Source organism: Phoenix dactylifera, chromosome 8, assembly GCF_051530095.1.
Source record: "Phoenix dactylifera cultivar Ajwa chromosome 8, Ajwa_hap1_PhDact_Kaust_v1.1, whole genome shotgun sequence".
Classification (NCBI taxonomy): domain Eukaryota; kingdom Viridiplantae; phylum Streptophyta; class Magnoliopsida; order Arecales; family Arecaceae; genus Phoenix; species Phoenix dactylifera.
The window spans coordinates 2,751,844-2,768,731 of NC_143197.1; the positions used below are offsets into that span (position 1 = coordinate 2,751,844).

Sequence of the window (16,888 nt, forward strand, 5' to 3'; positions counted from 1 at the left end):
CAAATTGCGCGAGTTATCTCATTAGTTTTCTAAATTATGCATCGTTGTGAGTTTGCTGCCACAATGTCTTTGCATGATATCCAAAAATTGTCATTACAAAATTATCCTAACAGGTTGCTCTTGCAATGAAATGTCCAGCACCAAAATTGCTAACACCACTGCAGTTTGAATGCAATTTGAAAGGTTAGACCATATTGCCATCAAAGTGGGACTGGTTCCAGCTGCAATAAACTTGCACTTAGAAGTCTAATTTGATCCCATTATAAAAAAAACAAGTGAATAGTTTTGATCCTGACCTAAAAACAGACTTGCACATGAGGTTTCCCACTGTTGGTTGCCAATGATGCCCATCCTGCCTAAAGATGTAAACCAACTACCATGTGATCTGCATTGGCTAAATTTAAGGATAAGTGTGTCCCAATACTACACCCACCCATCTTCCAGAAGGTGGGTTGAGAATCGCAACCACCATAACCTCCAATAATACTCAACTAATAATCGACTTGCGAAGTCTTTTTGAGTTCCCAACCAAGTCTATTTCTCAGTATTCTAATTCGAGAACCGATTGATATAACTAGGGTTGAACTTGGGTCTTAAAGATACGCCGAACTGGGTTTGGACTTAAATCAAAACTATTCGCACCTCAAATAGTTTGGACCTAAGCTCCAGTAAAAACAATATACATGACTTCCTCGTGAGGCATGTTGGTCAGGACTTATATCAAGTGGTATGTTAAGCATAATACTACAAATGGCTTTTCTACACAAAATACAAATCAGTGGATCCCACTACATTGTGCTTATGGACAATTGACCTTGGTTTCCACAGAAGAAAACGAGGTTGCCTAATTCTACTGAAACTTTTGGTGGCGAGTTCTAATCCCAACCAAAAAATTGGCTGCCCCTCTCTCGCTCTCTCTCTCTCTCTCTGTGCGTTCCTGTAACCCTTTCTTCTTTGGGCCAATAAGAAGCGTTCCTTTAACTTGAAGTGATGACTTGATGATCGGAAATTAAAGGTGGCAAGCCACCTAAAACAATGGCATCCTCGCACCTGATGATTGGTAGTGGATCGAGCCGTTGGCTCCCGCCTTTTTAAAACGATCCGGCTCACCTTCCATCCAACTCATCCAAATATAAAATCCGGCACCCTCTCCTCCCCCAACCTCCGCATCAATCCCTCTCTCCTCTTCTTGCATTTTTTCTTTCTTTTTTTTTTTTTTGATTTCGTCGTCTTCTTCTCGGGGAAAAAATGAGCAGCTTCGATCGATCCAAGAAGAGGATCCAGCTCTGGAAGAAGGCCCTGCTCCACTTCTCCGTCTGCTTCGTGATGGGCTTCTTCACCGGCTTCGCCCCCACGAACACCGCCTCGCTTTTCTCCGGCCAGCTCGTCTCCTACCGGCATATAAAGAATTTGGGCATCTCAGCCGAGCCCGACAAGGGCTTGGAGAAGCCCGTCGAGCCTCCCAGCCTCAACCGAAGCCTGTTGGTCAAGATCCCGACCGGCAAAGACCTCCCGCTGGAGTCAACTCCTCGAGATCTTCTGATTGTCATCACGACAACTCGGTCCGGCGACAAGTTTCAGGAAGCTTTCTTGATGAGGTTGGCTCAGACCTTGAGGTCGGTCCCTCCGCCGCTCCTCTGGATCGTCGTGCAGGCCCATAACGATGCTTCGGCGACCGCCGAGATGCTGAGGAAGAGCGGAATCATGTACAGGCATCTGACCTTCAAGGAGAACTTCACCGATGCCAAAGCAGAGGCCGATCACCAGAGGAATGTGGCGCTGGGTCACATCGAGCACCATCGGCTCACCGGGATTGTGCACTTCGCCGGAATCTCCAACATCTACGATTCCCAACTTTTCGAGGAGATTAGACAGATTGAGTATGGCTTCTTCCTCCTAAATTCTTCTTTTCTGCTGCCTTTTTACTTCAATTTGAGTTCCTTTATGAATTACTTAAGACTTTGGTGTCTTTTCTGCCAGGAGACATTTTAAATGAGATATTCAAGAGCTTTGGCTATTTTATTATACATCATGAATTCGAAATTTCTCTTTAATCTTTTCTTTTACAAAGAGTTAAGAAAAATGATATGAGTTTATTCTCCCAATTTCGCCTTTTTTCGCAAAAATTCTGCATCCCTCATAACTGAACTGAAGGTTGCTTTCGATTCTAATCATTTATTTTAGTTATGCGGTCTCCATCGCACTAATAGAGGGAAAGTTCATGCGAACATAACTTTATTTTCATCTCTCTCTCTCTCTCAAAAAAAAAAAAAAAAGGCTTTACTTATGTAGAGAAGATAATTATGTAATGAGACCTCTGTGTCTACTATTCTTTCTTTGATGCTTCCTTTTCCATTTCTTTCATCTATTCCTATTCATGGTTTCTAAAGTCTTATCATCAGTACTGTGGGAGATCAATCCAAGTTCTAACATCTGACCTTCAAGTCCAAATACCATGAGAGGGAGTAGCCTTCCAACACGTCTTTGTTTTAACGGGTCCTTCCAGCCAACCTCTGACCAAACTCTTGTTGTTTTCTTTCTAAGGATGTCTCACATGCTTCTCAATAGTTCCCATATAACTTAATAAGGGGAAACCATGTACATTCCCTTCTGTCGGCAAAATAATTGGGAGCCCATTCAACTCTTATCATAACGGTAGAATTTTAAATGACCCTGCGAGGTCCTGCAAACTTGTCCGCTGCTTAGATTCCAAAGTGCTATTCAGACTAACACCACTGTTTTGTCATTATCTTCCTGAAATAATGATAAATAACACGATCGATGTTTTGGTTGGACAAAATGCAGGCTTTTTGGGACATGGCCAGTGGCGATGGTGTCGGCAAACAGGAAGAGGGTGGTGGTGGAAGGGCCTTCTTGCAGATCATCAAAGGTTGTGGGATGGCCTGTGGGAGACCTCAGCTATGGCATTGGCACCACAAATGATAGAACCAGTGCTGATCCGGGCACTGTGGGCATTGCCTCAAAACCTGCAAGGATTAACATCTCAGGCTTCGCCTTCAATAGTTCGATACTGTGGGATCCCGAGAGATGGGGTCGCCCGACTTCCATGCCGGACACGTCGCAGGTCAGCCATTAATGCTTTTTTATGGTATCATATGCAGAATGTAGTTCATGGCGACATGAGAAGCTTGATTTCTAGAACCAAACTAAAGTCTCTGCTTAAAAATTAATTATCTACTTGTAGGGATCCTGTTCTTAATTAACTAAAAAAAAAGTACAGTTAGGGTGGCCTAATACCCAGGCTTACCTAAGCTAGTCTGGAAATTGGTAGGTTGTCAAATCGATTCGGTGCGTTGTCACTTAATCTCCTGCTTGTAATTATTTGCATGGTTGCGTGAGTCAATCTACTTTGATATCTTTTAGACTACTGTTTCCTTATTCTAACTAGCCAATTAATCCGTGTTCCATAATTAGGACTTAACTAACGCACATATGAAATGCACTCCAGCAGTGCTTCTGAAAGCAACCCCGCAACCCCGCAGGGCTTAGAAGTCAGAGTTTGGTTGTAATAGAAGGAAGCTTATTATATATACATATATAGAGAGAGAGTATTCGACTTGGCTACACTTACGTAGGTTTCTACTCGGATCCAGCTAAGTATATATTGGACAATATAGGTTTCATATTGACAATTTGACCAGTCAGTTGTAATCTACTACCGCTCAACTAATTACTCACTACAAGTTATATAATATGAGATCTTTAATTTATGCATCAAATAATCAAATATATATATATATAATTGAATATTATTTAAACTATGCAATTTTTTGACCATCATAAGCTATGGATTTACAAATTATATTGATTATTAATATATAAGTAATTTAGAAGTAGCAGATCACATCCACCAATTCAGATTATTTATGTAGGATTTTTACCGTCCAATTTGATTGGATTCGAGTAAAGATCCGATAGCACTCTAGCTAATTCATAGCTCAAGCGAGCTATTAACTAATTCCATCATTCTTTTCTTGAATCAACACCATCCAACTCACTCTATACGGCCAAGTACTTGGGAAAGGGACGATTGATTAGGACTGCCAATATGGCCTTAACCAAGGGACTTGGCTGGTGGTGGCAAGTCCACTGAGAAGATCCTCCCACCCACCCACCATCTTTTGTTGCTGACCGCTTATATATTTTTCAGGACTCCTTCAAATTTGTCCAAGAGGTGATCCTAGAGGATGAGACCAAGCTGAAATGTATTCCTCGTAACAGCTCCAAGATCATGCTGTGGCACCTCCACGTACCAAGAGTCATTCCTCTCCCGTTCCACCAAAAACAAAACAAGAGGTAATAAAAAACGAAAGAAAAAGAGAGAAGAATAGAGGATCCAAAGAAGGGTTGTATTGTAGAGAAAAAAAATGTTGCTAAATCTCTGATTTCTTTTTGTTTTCTTTTTGTGGGGAATCCGCCATCTCCCAAGCAATATTATTTATTATTGTTCTTCCGCATTCTTTTCACTCTGATTGCTGCTCTTTATATTATAATGGAGTGGTTAGTTCCTGCTCTCCTGTCAAGAAGCAAACAAAGCTATACTAAAAACAGCAGAGTGCTAGCGTTTTTTCTAAGAGCCCCAGCTCAATAAGAAATGGAAGAAGTTTGGGTTGCGGTGTTTGCAATCGAAGCATTTACTATATGTCCATCAAATTTACCTTTTAAACACTGGAATATGAATGAAGAAGACATTCTTTTACAGCATGCTTCTATTGGACTCCAGAGATATTATGTGGGCTTTCAATCCTTGTCTCATTGCGTGCTGGAACGTACCTGTTGATGGCTCGGAAAAAAAACAAAGGATTGCTTTCTCTTCTGTTCTCATTATCGTGAATCCTACTCTACATTTGCATAACTCAAACATCCCAGTCCCCAAATTCTGCGTTCAAAAATGGCATCCATTTAGGATGAATTGATGATTTGCTGTCTGAATGGCTGAAAAAATAATAAGCTTTGGACTCTGAGGTAATGGATTGAGTAGTTGTCTGAAGGAGCCGAAGAAGGAAAGAAAAAAAAAGTTGACTATTTTAAATAGACTTTGAAAAGTTTTGAAGAAATTTCTTTCATTGTGAGACCAATTCATAGTTCAGGAGAATTATCAAATTTCGTACTGACCATTCTCACCGCTAAGAAAAGACTAAACAGTGTTCAGAAGGGAGATCTATCATATCTAGAAGCTAAATCAAGTATCGAACTCTTGTCAGTATGGTATCCAATTAAGGCAGTTTTTTTTTCTTAGAAACAATATGGCATCATCCTATAAGGTTACACAACACCGAACGGCGACCAAGGGCAAGTTCTATTGCTTATGTCCTAAAATGGGCCAATTAGAGAATTTTTTTTTTATTATTGAATATATCTTTTAATTGAAAAAAATTAAATATCATAACTAAAAATAAAATCAATATAGAATTTAAAATCTATTTTTCATAGGATTTCAGCTTTTCCTAATAATTTTCCATCAGTTATATCTATTTCGAAAAAACTATAATCTTTTTTAAGTAAAAGAGAACTCAAATTCTAATTATATAAAAGTAAAATTTATACTATAAATAAAGATTTTGTAACTTAATTTTATTAATTATTAATAAAAAATATAGATTCTATCTTTATCAATTTTATTATTTTTTAATTTTTTTAAAAAATATTAATTAATTATGTTGAAAGATTTTTTTTCTTTTCGATTAAATCAACTCCAACTAATAAATGGCTTTTACTGTGGTATGCTTCAAGCGTAAAAATCTACTGACCACCTAAACGATATTTCCACTCCATGGCAAATGCTATTTTCATCTTTTAGGTGAGAAAAGAACGGACTATGGTTAGAAGAAATGAGGAAAAGATTTTTTTTTTTAAACCGGCGTAGTATAAAATTAGAAAATAACATGTCTCGAAGTGCTCTAAGTAACTTTTCTTCTCCGGCTAATAGAATACTCCTAGAGTGACAAGACACATAAGAAGTCATTTAATCCGTAGCTGCATTAGCCTTTTTAAACACATGCCTAGTCTGAAAGGCCATAAATATCGTTCACTATAGTCCAAATATTTCGATACAGGAGGTGCACCCCTCCACCACCACTCGGGCGATCCTGAATCGAGTCAATATATATATATATATATATATATATATATATATATATATATATATATATATATATATATATATAAAAGACCATTTTACTGATATGGGAAGAAATAAGGAAAAGATCTGTATTATTTCCAAAAGGACTGGCGGCGCATCCATTTCCATGAAAACGGTCGGATGAAACCTTTTGGACCTGGCTAGCTTTTTGTCTAGGGTTTTTCCCCAATTAAAGTTAAGAGTGTACTTGAACGTCCCGTAGAGTCATGGCAGAGAAGGATCATAATGCACTCTGAGTCATCCGAGGCCTGAGCCCCATCAAGATAGGTCATTCTCAGATGGGCCAGGCTTCAATTTTAAAGTGCGAGCTGAATTCAGGCCTTGGTCAAGGGCAAGACGTCCTTCAGCCGTCCAATACTGCTTTCAACCCACATTACAACCTCCAATTTGATGCGTCGCATAAAAAGCTTTGGTCTTGCTTCCATGACATACTACGACATTAGCATATTGTCAGGTTTTCACCCGGATAGAACATCACATCATCTTGATTAATTATCAGCTTTTGTGGTAGTCTATCATGGCTGGAGTTCGTATTTGGCTCCTTGCGCATTCCAGCTCCTAAAAAAAATCTTTCGCATGGCATTTTATGCAGCCAAGCATACTGAAACTATATTATAGGATTCCACAACCCGTTTACCAATTTAATTTTTAAATATTTTATATTTTAAATTTGATGGATTTATTTATACTACAATGGTATATTTTTTTTGATTTACCAACAAAAAAAAATTTCTCTCCTATTCGCCTGGCAGGCCATCTCATGATCTTGTTTAGGACGCATTTAGGTCATAAGAAAAGGATGGGAGAAAGTGTGATCACTGATCAACCAAGAAGAAAGATGAGAAAATAGTTTTTCCATAAAAATAAGTTTCCCATATTTTTATAAAAAGAAAAATCAAAATGGAGTAATTTTTTATTTCTAAAAGTGCCTTTAAGTTTTTAAATAAAATTAAGTACTACTTTTTTATTTATTAAAAGCACAGCAGATATTTTATATAATTTTTTTAAAAAATAGATGTTTAGCTAAACATCAACAGACTATTTTGAAATGTGTCATTTTTTTATTGCTAACAAAATATGTAAAAACTATTTTTTCAGACATTATATATATATATAGCTTTTTAGAAAAAATATTGCGGTACTTAAATTTTTTTTACGGACTAAATGAGTTTTTAAAGATTGTTTCAGAGCACCGACAGACCATGAATAAACTGTTTAAGCTGTGAAGGACATTGTTGAACACTCACCAGGTGCTTCTGCGTTGAAGGGAAACATTTAATTCTCAAGAGATGGTGATAAAATAAACATAAATCTCAACTCAGGATTCAATTCTAAAGGATGTCATTCCCCTTTGTGTTCTGAAGTAGAAAGAAGTTGTACAGTGGAAACTAAGATGGTGCGCCCAGTGCTGTTCAATCCTAAGCCGAGCCCACAACAATTTCGTTCTTCCAAGTGGAGACTTATTTGGCGAGATTCAAACCTGGTCGCAGTCTTTATGGATCAAATGAGGAGCTCTTGTTACACATGCAAACAGAAGCAGTAGAAAAAAAAAATGGAAAAGAGAACGGCAATGATGAGGATCTCAAGGGGAGGACAGCCTGGGTGACGAGCGAGCCCACCACAACTCACACCCTTATCATAATACCCACCTAACCCAACCTCTTCTCCTCATCGTACTAAATAATAAAATTCGAACAGCCACAGCTGATAAGAATCCAACTCTGATCTAATCGAGGAGTCACGAAGTATTTTTCTAAAATAAAAAACGGAGGTAATCTTTGGCTGGTCATTTTCATAGAGGACGCCCTTGCAAACTTTGGAATTTATGGATGAATCTATTACAGTATTCGGAGGTTTGTATGGTTTCAGTAACAGCAATTATTTATTTGCATATTCTGTCCTTCAAATTAATTTGTGAAGTTCCATACTTGTTATGGTAGAAATAATAGCGATGTGCCTCGGAACCGACCACAACTCACATGAAAGGCCGGCCAACCAAAGCCCCCACGAAGCTTTTGAATTGAGAACCAAAGCTCGTCACATGGCGAGTCTAGAAGGGCGCAGGCAGTTTTGAATTTCAAATGTTTCTTTACAGCCGGTGATACTCGGACCATAATCCCTTGCGGTTTCTAAAATTACACTAGTGAAACGGGCAGGACGTAATCTGCATGCGGAATGCTTGCGTCTGATTCTTGGAACGTGCGGAGGCCTACTAATGCTGCTGGCCGACCCATACGCCATTTCTGGGCAACAAGCACTCGTCTTCGCCTATACAATCCATTCTCCAAAGAACCTTCCAAGTAGGTGCTCTGATATCCTGACATACCACTGAGAACCTTCTTTATTTCCAAGTATTATTTTGACTTAGGTATTAAAGGATCCCCGCTAAACACACTCTGATAAAAGAACTTTTTTGTTTTTGCTATTGCAGATCGGAGCATAGCCATGAACCAGGATTTTAGACACAACATTCTACTCTAAATCGTAGTCTTACACGACCCAAACAGCTAACCACCAAGTAGTAAGAACTTTATTTATCATTAACTTTATTAGTTTCAGAATAGATAATAAAACTTAAAATCTTAAGTTAGTAAAATATAAATGGCAATCACCGTCGATACCATAACGTCACAGCATTATCATGTCAATCAATGAAAATCAGTACATGTTACCAATGTGACAGTTATAGGCCAACAGCCATTAGTGAATATCATAACTATTAACTAAAACCAAACCAAAAGATAAAGTTGGGAGTGAAGATTTCAGGAAGATCTAAAGATTGTGAATACCTAGGAAGCATCTTTAATATTGCGAAGGAAATATTATAAAATAATTGTAATATTTAGTGGTTGTCACAGATGCAAATGGTGCTGTATATTAAACTCAAATTACAGGGCATGGCAAGTGTGGAAATTTAAGTGCAACCAAAGAAGGAACATAGTATAAAAGTGGAAGAGAGTTTTGAGGGGGAGCTGAGAGGATGCATTCACGGCTACCTATCAGAAGTGTGGTGGAATTGGAAGAAATAGGGATGTGCACAATGAGGGTGGTGGAGGAATTAGAATCTACCATGAGCGGAAGTAAGAGGATTTTTAGCTGTTTGTGAGAACTAAGAACCCTCTGATACCATATAGAAGTGGAAGAGATAATGCTTTATTAAACACACACAAAGTGATTACAAGGAGATAAATATATACTTGAAAAGTAATTATAATCCTAGCTAACTGAGCTGAACAAATACACTAAAACAAGGGTAGAGTTAGAGTTGTTACAACTAAACAATAACTCTATAGATAGGTCTTACCTGTTATACATAGAACCAATACTCTTAAGGACTAAATAACTAAAAGAATAAGATGTGACACTCTCCATGGGGAGCCGTCTGATATCATTTTCATCCATTAACATCCATTTCAACAAATTGACATGTTACCAAGAATCTGCATCCAAAAAATAAAGTACTTATTTTTCAGAAAAAAAATAAAAATTTCCAGATCAATTTCGCACCCACCCTCAATATTACACTTTAAAGCCACCCAAACCATTCCCCTAAAACGAAGAATAATTATATAACAAGTCTTCTGCCAGCAAAACGTTCCCTTTTTTTTATAAAAAAAACAGCATCATCAACTTTCTATGTACGGCTCTGATGGGAAAATGGAAACAGCATCACCAGCCCACAAGATACCTGAAACACGGAAATAAATAAGCTCGCAATCACGGGATTAGTACTGACGCGGTGACCATTAATGCGATCACCGCTAGCGTTCGGTACCTCGGCCGCCCTTGGCTTAATCTATCAACGATCAACCGCCTTCCGACACGTCGCCCAAATATAGTCCCTGAGAAGTAAGTGAGGGGTTACTGGATCCGCGGAGACAGAGTTATTGGGTATCATCAATGTATCATCGCAAACTAGTAGTGATTAAGAGAGCAGAACGATCCAATGCATTAATTACAAATAAAAAATTTTTAGATCACCTCCGGTATCGTTCTCCGCTATGGGCCCCACCCCTTTCTCCTACCTCATCCCCCCTTTCCTCGGCTGGTGCTTTTTTATTGCAGTCCTCGTCGCTTCGAACGGAGTTAAAGGGAGATACTTCTTCTCTGCTCCCTTCCCGATCCGTCTAAATTCTCTCTCTTTTCTCGGTTCTTGTTGTTCTCCGCTGGGGGGAGTAGAGAGGCGAGGGAGAGAAGGGTATCAGTATTACCAGGTAATGGGTTTTTTTGAATCCCTAACAGGTTGATGCATGCTTTCTTGCTTTTTCTTTTGTCTCGGTTTTTGATCTCTTTTTTCTTTTCCTTGTTCTTTAATTTTCGGCTGTGTCGGGGCCAATGTGGAGCTCCTTTCTCTTTTTTTTCTTTGTTTTTCTTCCTCCGAGCGTATGTATAGTTTTTGGTAAAAGATCTCTTTTTTTATCTTGATTTCAGTGTGGTTGTCCTTGCTTTGCGAAAAAGATTAAATTTTTATGGTATTTTTGGTCTCTGCCATTTCTTCTGGATCTTTGAAGGTGAGAGATTTGGGTTTTGATTTTTGGAAGGAACTCGAGATCTGGCGTGTCCTGACGCTTGAAAGATTCCTTTTTTTTTTATCTCGCAATTTGACTCGAGCGTATGGAATTTATGACATTCATTCTCTGATGATTCTTGATTTTAAGATCGGGACCGAGTAATGAGATAAGGTGGGGGAAAGGAAAGAAAGAATGGGGAGGAAGTCGAAGTGGTTTGGTGCTGTCAAGAGGGTTTTCAGCCCGGAATCGAAGGAGAAGAAGAGAGAGGTTTTGGATCTTGCTCGCATTCCTTTGCTTTTTCCAATTTTTTGTGACTATCAAATGTCTTTGTTCAAAATGTTATATTTTCTCTTCCTACTATCAGAAATCCAAGAAGAAATCACTACTTGAGACGTCCAAGAATTCAGATCCATGCTCTTCGGAGCCATTAGAGAATGCTGCTCCAGTTTCAGTTCCTCCTCATCCACCTTTGCCTCAGCATGAGGAGGTCAAAGCGGTCGAGGCCGAGAATGAGCAGAACAACCGTGCCTGCTCTGTAGTGCAGGTCACTGCAGCTGCAGCGGAGGCTGCTGCGGCAGCTGGGCGGGCTGCTGCGGAGGTCGTTCGCCTCACAACAGCGGCAAGGTTCCCCGGAAAGTCGAGAGAGGAGATTGCAGCAATCAAGATCCAGACTGCCTTCCGAGGATACCTGGTATATAAACCCAAATGCTCAAACCTTCTTGCTCTTTCAGATAGATTTCTTTTTAATTTTTGCCTCACATGCTTGCCTATTATGGCATTGAACTATGATATCAAACTGTGCGATTATGATTAAAGAACAATGCATGTTAAACTATGATCTTAGTAACTGAAGAGGATGCTGTTTCTCTCTGGACCAGCATTGGTGCTTGGAGAAATTAAATTGCCTTCCACCTTTTTTCTTTTCTATTTAAATATTAGAAAAGAAAGCCAACAATTATGGTGGTTGAAAAATGTAGTAATTCTCCTTAGACATGATCTAGCATCATATGAGACCATTGACTTTTTGGTATGAAACCTTCCGAACATGGTTTTTCTCAGTGTTTTGCAAAAGATAACGAAGAAAACCTTTCTTTTGTACATGTTTCTAGCAAGTTCAATTTCTAGTTAGATCAGTTTTCCTGGCAGAAGATTACCAGTCAAATAGTTTGCTTTTACCTTTGGATTACTCATGAGTTGTTGAGCACAACGTTCTGAGCTGGAAACCTGAAGTGTCAGACTTGCTGACCTTTAAAAAGCATATTCAGTTTTTGCTTATATTTTATCGTATTCATTGTTTTGTCATTTTCTAGATCAATATTTTTAAGAAACAAAGTTGTTAAATTCATTCATACAAAATAAGAAAACTTCCCTGAAAGTGCATGAAACATGCTATTTACTACATCCTATACAATTATTCTTTTAGGCCTTGGTATCCCATTTCCACCAATATCAGTTAAAGTTACTTGGACTATGACATATTAATAAAAAAAAAAGATGTAATTTGTTTACCTCCAGCTCAAGCTTTACGAAACCAAATAGTTGGTAGTTATCTTTTTCTTAGAATTAAACAGTATATCTAATGCGAACATGAAATCCGCTTGGCACCTATGGGCCCTATCCGTTATTAAACTTACTGTCGACAGTTTACTTTGCCATCAAATAATTAGTATTTGAATCTCCTGTTCTTAAGCTGTTGAATATGCTTGCAAAACTTTTAAATTGTTTCTACATTATATCAGGCAAGAAGAGCACTGCGGGCCCTGAGAGGACTGGTTAGGTTGAAGTACTTGATTGATGGAAATTCTGTCAAGCGTCAAGCCACAACTACGTTACGTTGCATGCAGACACTGGCAAGAGTTCAGTCACAGATCCGTTCTAGGAGAATCCGAATGCTCGAGGAAAACCAGGCCCTTCAACGGCAGCTGCTGCTTAAACGTGAGAGAGAGCTTGAAAGTTTGAGGGTACATACATCTATCTAACATTTTATTTATTATATTTAAATGGGGTCTGCTTTTCTGCTTAACCTCTTTATCTACATGGACAAGCAGAAACCTGCATGAAACTCCAGTTTATTGTTGTCTTGCTCATTTCTCTTTTTTCTTATTACAAAGTACCAGGGTTTGGAATAAAGTTTTAGGTGGGAATAATGTTTTACAAATTACCAAAAATGAGTCTGGGAAAATGAACAATATCTGGTAGGACTATGCTTGATAGCGGAACACACAAGTAGACATGTGGGTTTGCTGAATAACATAGAGAAAGATGCTTTTATTGTTGTCTTGCTCATTTCTCCTTGTGCTTTAACATCCTTTCTCAACAAACCTCTTAATTCTTTATTTCCAGAACTAGAAGCATTGCCTTTTCTTTCACTTCGAGATTTTACCCGCGCGTTTCTATAGAATGGGAAATTTGTGTTATATAAAGCGGACAAGCCCTTGCAACCCACCCCTCCCCCTCTCCTTTTTGGGCGAAGGAGGGGACCATATCACTTGAAGTAACTCCGTATGACAGATCAAAAGATTCCAGTCTGTTGTTTTATTGTTAGGACTTAGGTGTAGTTATTCTGTGCTTTTGCACCTGCTGATATTGATTTGTAGGCCATTTAATTTCTTTGGCAGCTTCATATAGATCGCTATCTTCTTTTAACATCTTCTCTAACTTGTTTCTTTAGTTGCCTTTGGTTTCAAGATAAGCAAATCTATAGTGCAATATTGATTCGAGAACACTCAGGCATGGGTGCTCAATGTCCAAAAAAACCTCATGTCTTTGACCTGTCAACCACCTGGAAACTTGACCAGTGAATGGTTATATGCAAGATGTGAAGTCATTTATTTGAAAAAAATTACAGAAATAACTATTTTGAATGATACATATGTTTCGAGCAAGCTTTCGCTTTAGCTTCCAAAGGCAAATTTTTAGTTCCTTCATTCCCATTTGAGAGACTGACATCAGACTTGTCGTCATTCCGGGAACTTAAAATTTCAAAGTTACTAGCAATCAATTCATCTTTTTTTTTTTTGGTTTTAGAAAACTTTAATTTGATTGCACCACAAATTGCATTAGAGATGCACTTCCATCCAAATAAAGATAAAATGTCCTTTTTTCTGAGAAAAGAGATCGAGATGATGATATATGGAGTCAAAAAGGTTTGGTAACCATTACACCAAATCAGCATCAAATACGACTTATTCATATAATGAAGTGGACGAGAGGGGAAAGCTATTAGATCTGAAAGGTCTAAAGTTCTTTTATAAGCACTTGTTTTCTTTGGTAACTTTGTTGAAACCAATCTGGCTTACCATGTAATGGCTAGTTGTGGGAAAAATATGGAAGGTTTCAATGAGTATCTGTATATATGCTGTGTTGATGGAACATTTACATGTCCCTTCTCTGCACGCATATTGGCCAATGGCTTTACATGTACCTTTAACCAGAGTGTTACTTAATGAAGGAATGCATGCTTGCGTCACGTGTTTTGAGTGAAAGCATGCATGCACGGATGTGTAGATCATTCATGAGAATACATTGACGTAATGTATGCATGTAAGCTTGACTTGTATGAATGCATCTGCATCGCACCTGAGTGCTTTATGTCTTCATGCATGCATGGATGATACATGGATGCCGCATTTATATCTATGTATATGGCTTAGTGCAACAAGTGTATATTGGTACATGCAAACCTGTATATGTATGCTACCAGATATATGCATTCAGATGTGATGGATGTAATGGAGCATGCGTGCATCTGTTCATATGCTTGTATATATGCTTGACTACTTGTATAAATGAACGTAAGGATGCATGCCTGGAGACATGAATTAGTGATGCAGACATGTAGCTATAAGAAGAAGAGGCACATCTAGACAGTGCCCATGGATTAGGTATTCCAATTGAAACCGATAGCCTCTGGGTTTGTTTGTACACCCTATTCCATCTGTCTTTTCATTAATAATGTTCATATATAGTTGGTTGAAAACTAAATTTTTTGTGTGTTGTCTCATCCAAGCATTGGAAAGTGTTGGCAATTTGTATCCCAGGAAAGAAGATTGATCAATATTTGTTTCTGAAAATGAAGGACTAACATGACAAGGATCAAAATTTATATTGATAAGATTTTGTTACATTTCAATTTAACCATAACTTCTTGAAACTATGCTGTGGTCTATGGAGAGGAATTATTGCGCCTATGGTAAAGCTAGTTAACCATCTTCAGCCTACTGATGTTTGTTCTGATTACAGAGGGGAGAGGAATGGGATGATCGAATACAATCCAAAGAGCAAATTGAAGCAAGTCTGCTGAGCAAGCAAGAGGCTGCAATAAGAAGAGAGAGAGCATTGGCTTATGCATTTTCTCATCAGGTACTCAGCACATTTAACTAAATCACATGATCGAATGCTAGTCTAATTTTCTCCATGCAACAGCATCTACTTATGTTTTCTCATCAGTCATTTGCAGTTCACTTTATGTTGCGTTGTCCCATTTTGCTGCTGCTCGGTGTTAGCACTGTTTCAGTCAATCTGATGCAGTCTTCATTTATATTTCATTTTTATGAGACGAGCATGGATTATACTCAATTATTTTACTCTCAAACTGTCCAACAGTGGAAGAACTCTTCAAGGTCAGCGGCCCCAATGTTTATGGATCCCAACAACCCACAGTGGGGTTGGAGCTGGTTGGAGCGCTGGATGGTGGCAAGGCCATGGGAAAGCCAGAGCACGACAGATAGAGAGCTCAACAGTGATCATGCCTCTGTAAAGAGCACCAGCCAAAGTATTGGAGGAGGGGAAATAATCAAAGCCTATGCTCGGCGTGACAGCAATCTGGAGAGGCCCTCACCCACCACCCAGAAATTAAACCGCCCCACCAGCCGCCAGTCTCCATCAACACCTAACTCCAAGACATCGCTGGTTGTGAGAAAGATAAAATCAGCAAGCCCGAAAACTGGCTGGAGCCTGTCGGAGGATGACTCGAGGAGCATAGTCAGCATACAGTCGGAGCGCCCCAGGAGGCACAGCTTAGCATGGTCGTCCTTCAGGGATGATGAGAGCCTAGCAAGCTCTCCTGCCACTCCTAGCTACATGGCACCAACAGAATCAGCAAGGGCCAAAACCCGCTTCCAGAGCCCATTAAATGATAAAATTGAGGCTTCAGATACAGGGTCTGTAGGTTCTGTGAAGAAGAGGTTGTCTTTTCCAATGGGAGATAAGAATGGTGTGACATCTCCAGCAGGAGTGAGGCGACGCTCAGGTCCTCCCAAGGTGGACATTGCATCCATTAAGGATGTAGAAGTCCATGCAGACCACAAAACTAGCAATGGTGTAAGCAGATAAACTTAAGGCGACAGAGAGGTGGAAAAAAGCTCTTGTGGAGGACCTATTACTACAGCCAATTCGTTTATTGTAATATGATTTGTTTTTATTGAATTGTTTATCGATGACACATCAGCTTTTGGGGATTGCTTTGTTTTATTATTTTTCTTAGTTTTATTCCCACCTATTACTTGCTGTAGGGGGGGTAAACAAGAATTTGATTCAATTTCTGTGACAGGATTCTGGATCCTGAGGCTTGTCCTTTCCTGCTATTGGGTGTTGAATGAAAGTTGATGTTTATTCATGATGGTTTCACCTTTCTTTTTGAAATGGCAGTGTAGGAGGCAGTGCTCTATCAACACTATGGTTGGTAGGTGCAATGAAGCCACAATAGATCTCTAAAATGATCCAAGGACGTCCAAACCATGTCAAAAATGCTTGGCACTGTGATGATAGAACTGTTTGAAGCATGAGACGGGATGGAATTTTTAAGCTGCGAGACACTATTATATTGCAGCGACGGTGGTCGAGCAGCCTAAATAAAGATTCTCTGCAGCAAGATTTCTCCTGTACTTCTGGGCTTTGGAATCAATATAAGGCGCTGTCACCAGAAGATACTGCATTCGTTTTGGGTGAGGTAACATGATAATTTCTGAAGTTTTCCGATACAAAACTTATTCAAAAGGTAACTCTCCAAATTCAAAAAAAAAGAGAGAAAAAAAAATTCAAGCAAAAATATGGTTTCCCTCTAATACAGCAGAGAATGTTTTGATTTGGAGATAACATGTCATACAACGGATCGGTTACCATCATGAGAACATGGTTCATCCTAATTAAACCATAGCAATAATCTCCCTAAAATCAAGCCATTAATTCGTTTGCCAAAAATCCATCTTTTAGA

General features: G+C 38.9%; 2 protein-coding genes across 3 annotated transcripts; both read left to right on the forward strand.

Moving 5' to 3' along the window:
* Positions 1-836: 836 nt before the first annotated feature.
* Positions 837-4,478, forward strand: LOC103708797 (beta-1,4-xylosyltransferase IRX9-like). Its single transcript, XM_008793886.6, has 3 exons — positions 837-1,880; positions 2,806-3,085; positions 4,172-4,478. Exons 1-3 carry the CDS (start codon positions 1,249-1,251, stop codon positions 4,319-4,321), a joined length of 1,062 nt encoding a protein of 353 aa, XP_008792108.3. The 5' UTR covers positions 837-1,248; the 3' UTR covers positions 4,322-4,478.
* Positions 4,479-10,121: 5,643 nt separating this feature from the next.
* On the forward strand, positions 10,122-16,291 carry LOC103708788 (protein IQ-DOMAIN 2-like). Of its 2 annotated transcripts, XM_008793875.6 has the most exons (6): positions 10,122-10,377; positions 10,822-10,941; positions 11,039-11,365; positions 12,414-12,635; positions 14,917-15,036; positions 15,280-16,291. In XM_008793875.6, exons 2-6 carry the CDS (start codon positions 10,867-10,869, stop codon positions 16,006-16,008), a joined length of 1,473 nt encoding a protein of 490 aa, XP_008792097.3. In that variant the 5' UTR covers positions 10,122-10,377; positions 10,822-10,866; the 3' UTR covers positions 16,009-16,291. The 2 variants fall into 2 exon arrangements, with proteins under 2 accessions (XP_008792097.3, XP_089780805.1); XM_089924679.1 differs by lacking the exon at positions 10,122-10,377 and having other exon boundaries at positions 10,387-10,941.
* The last annotated feature ends 597 nt before the right edge of the window (positions 16,292-16,888 follow it).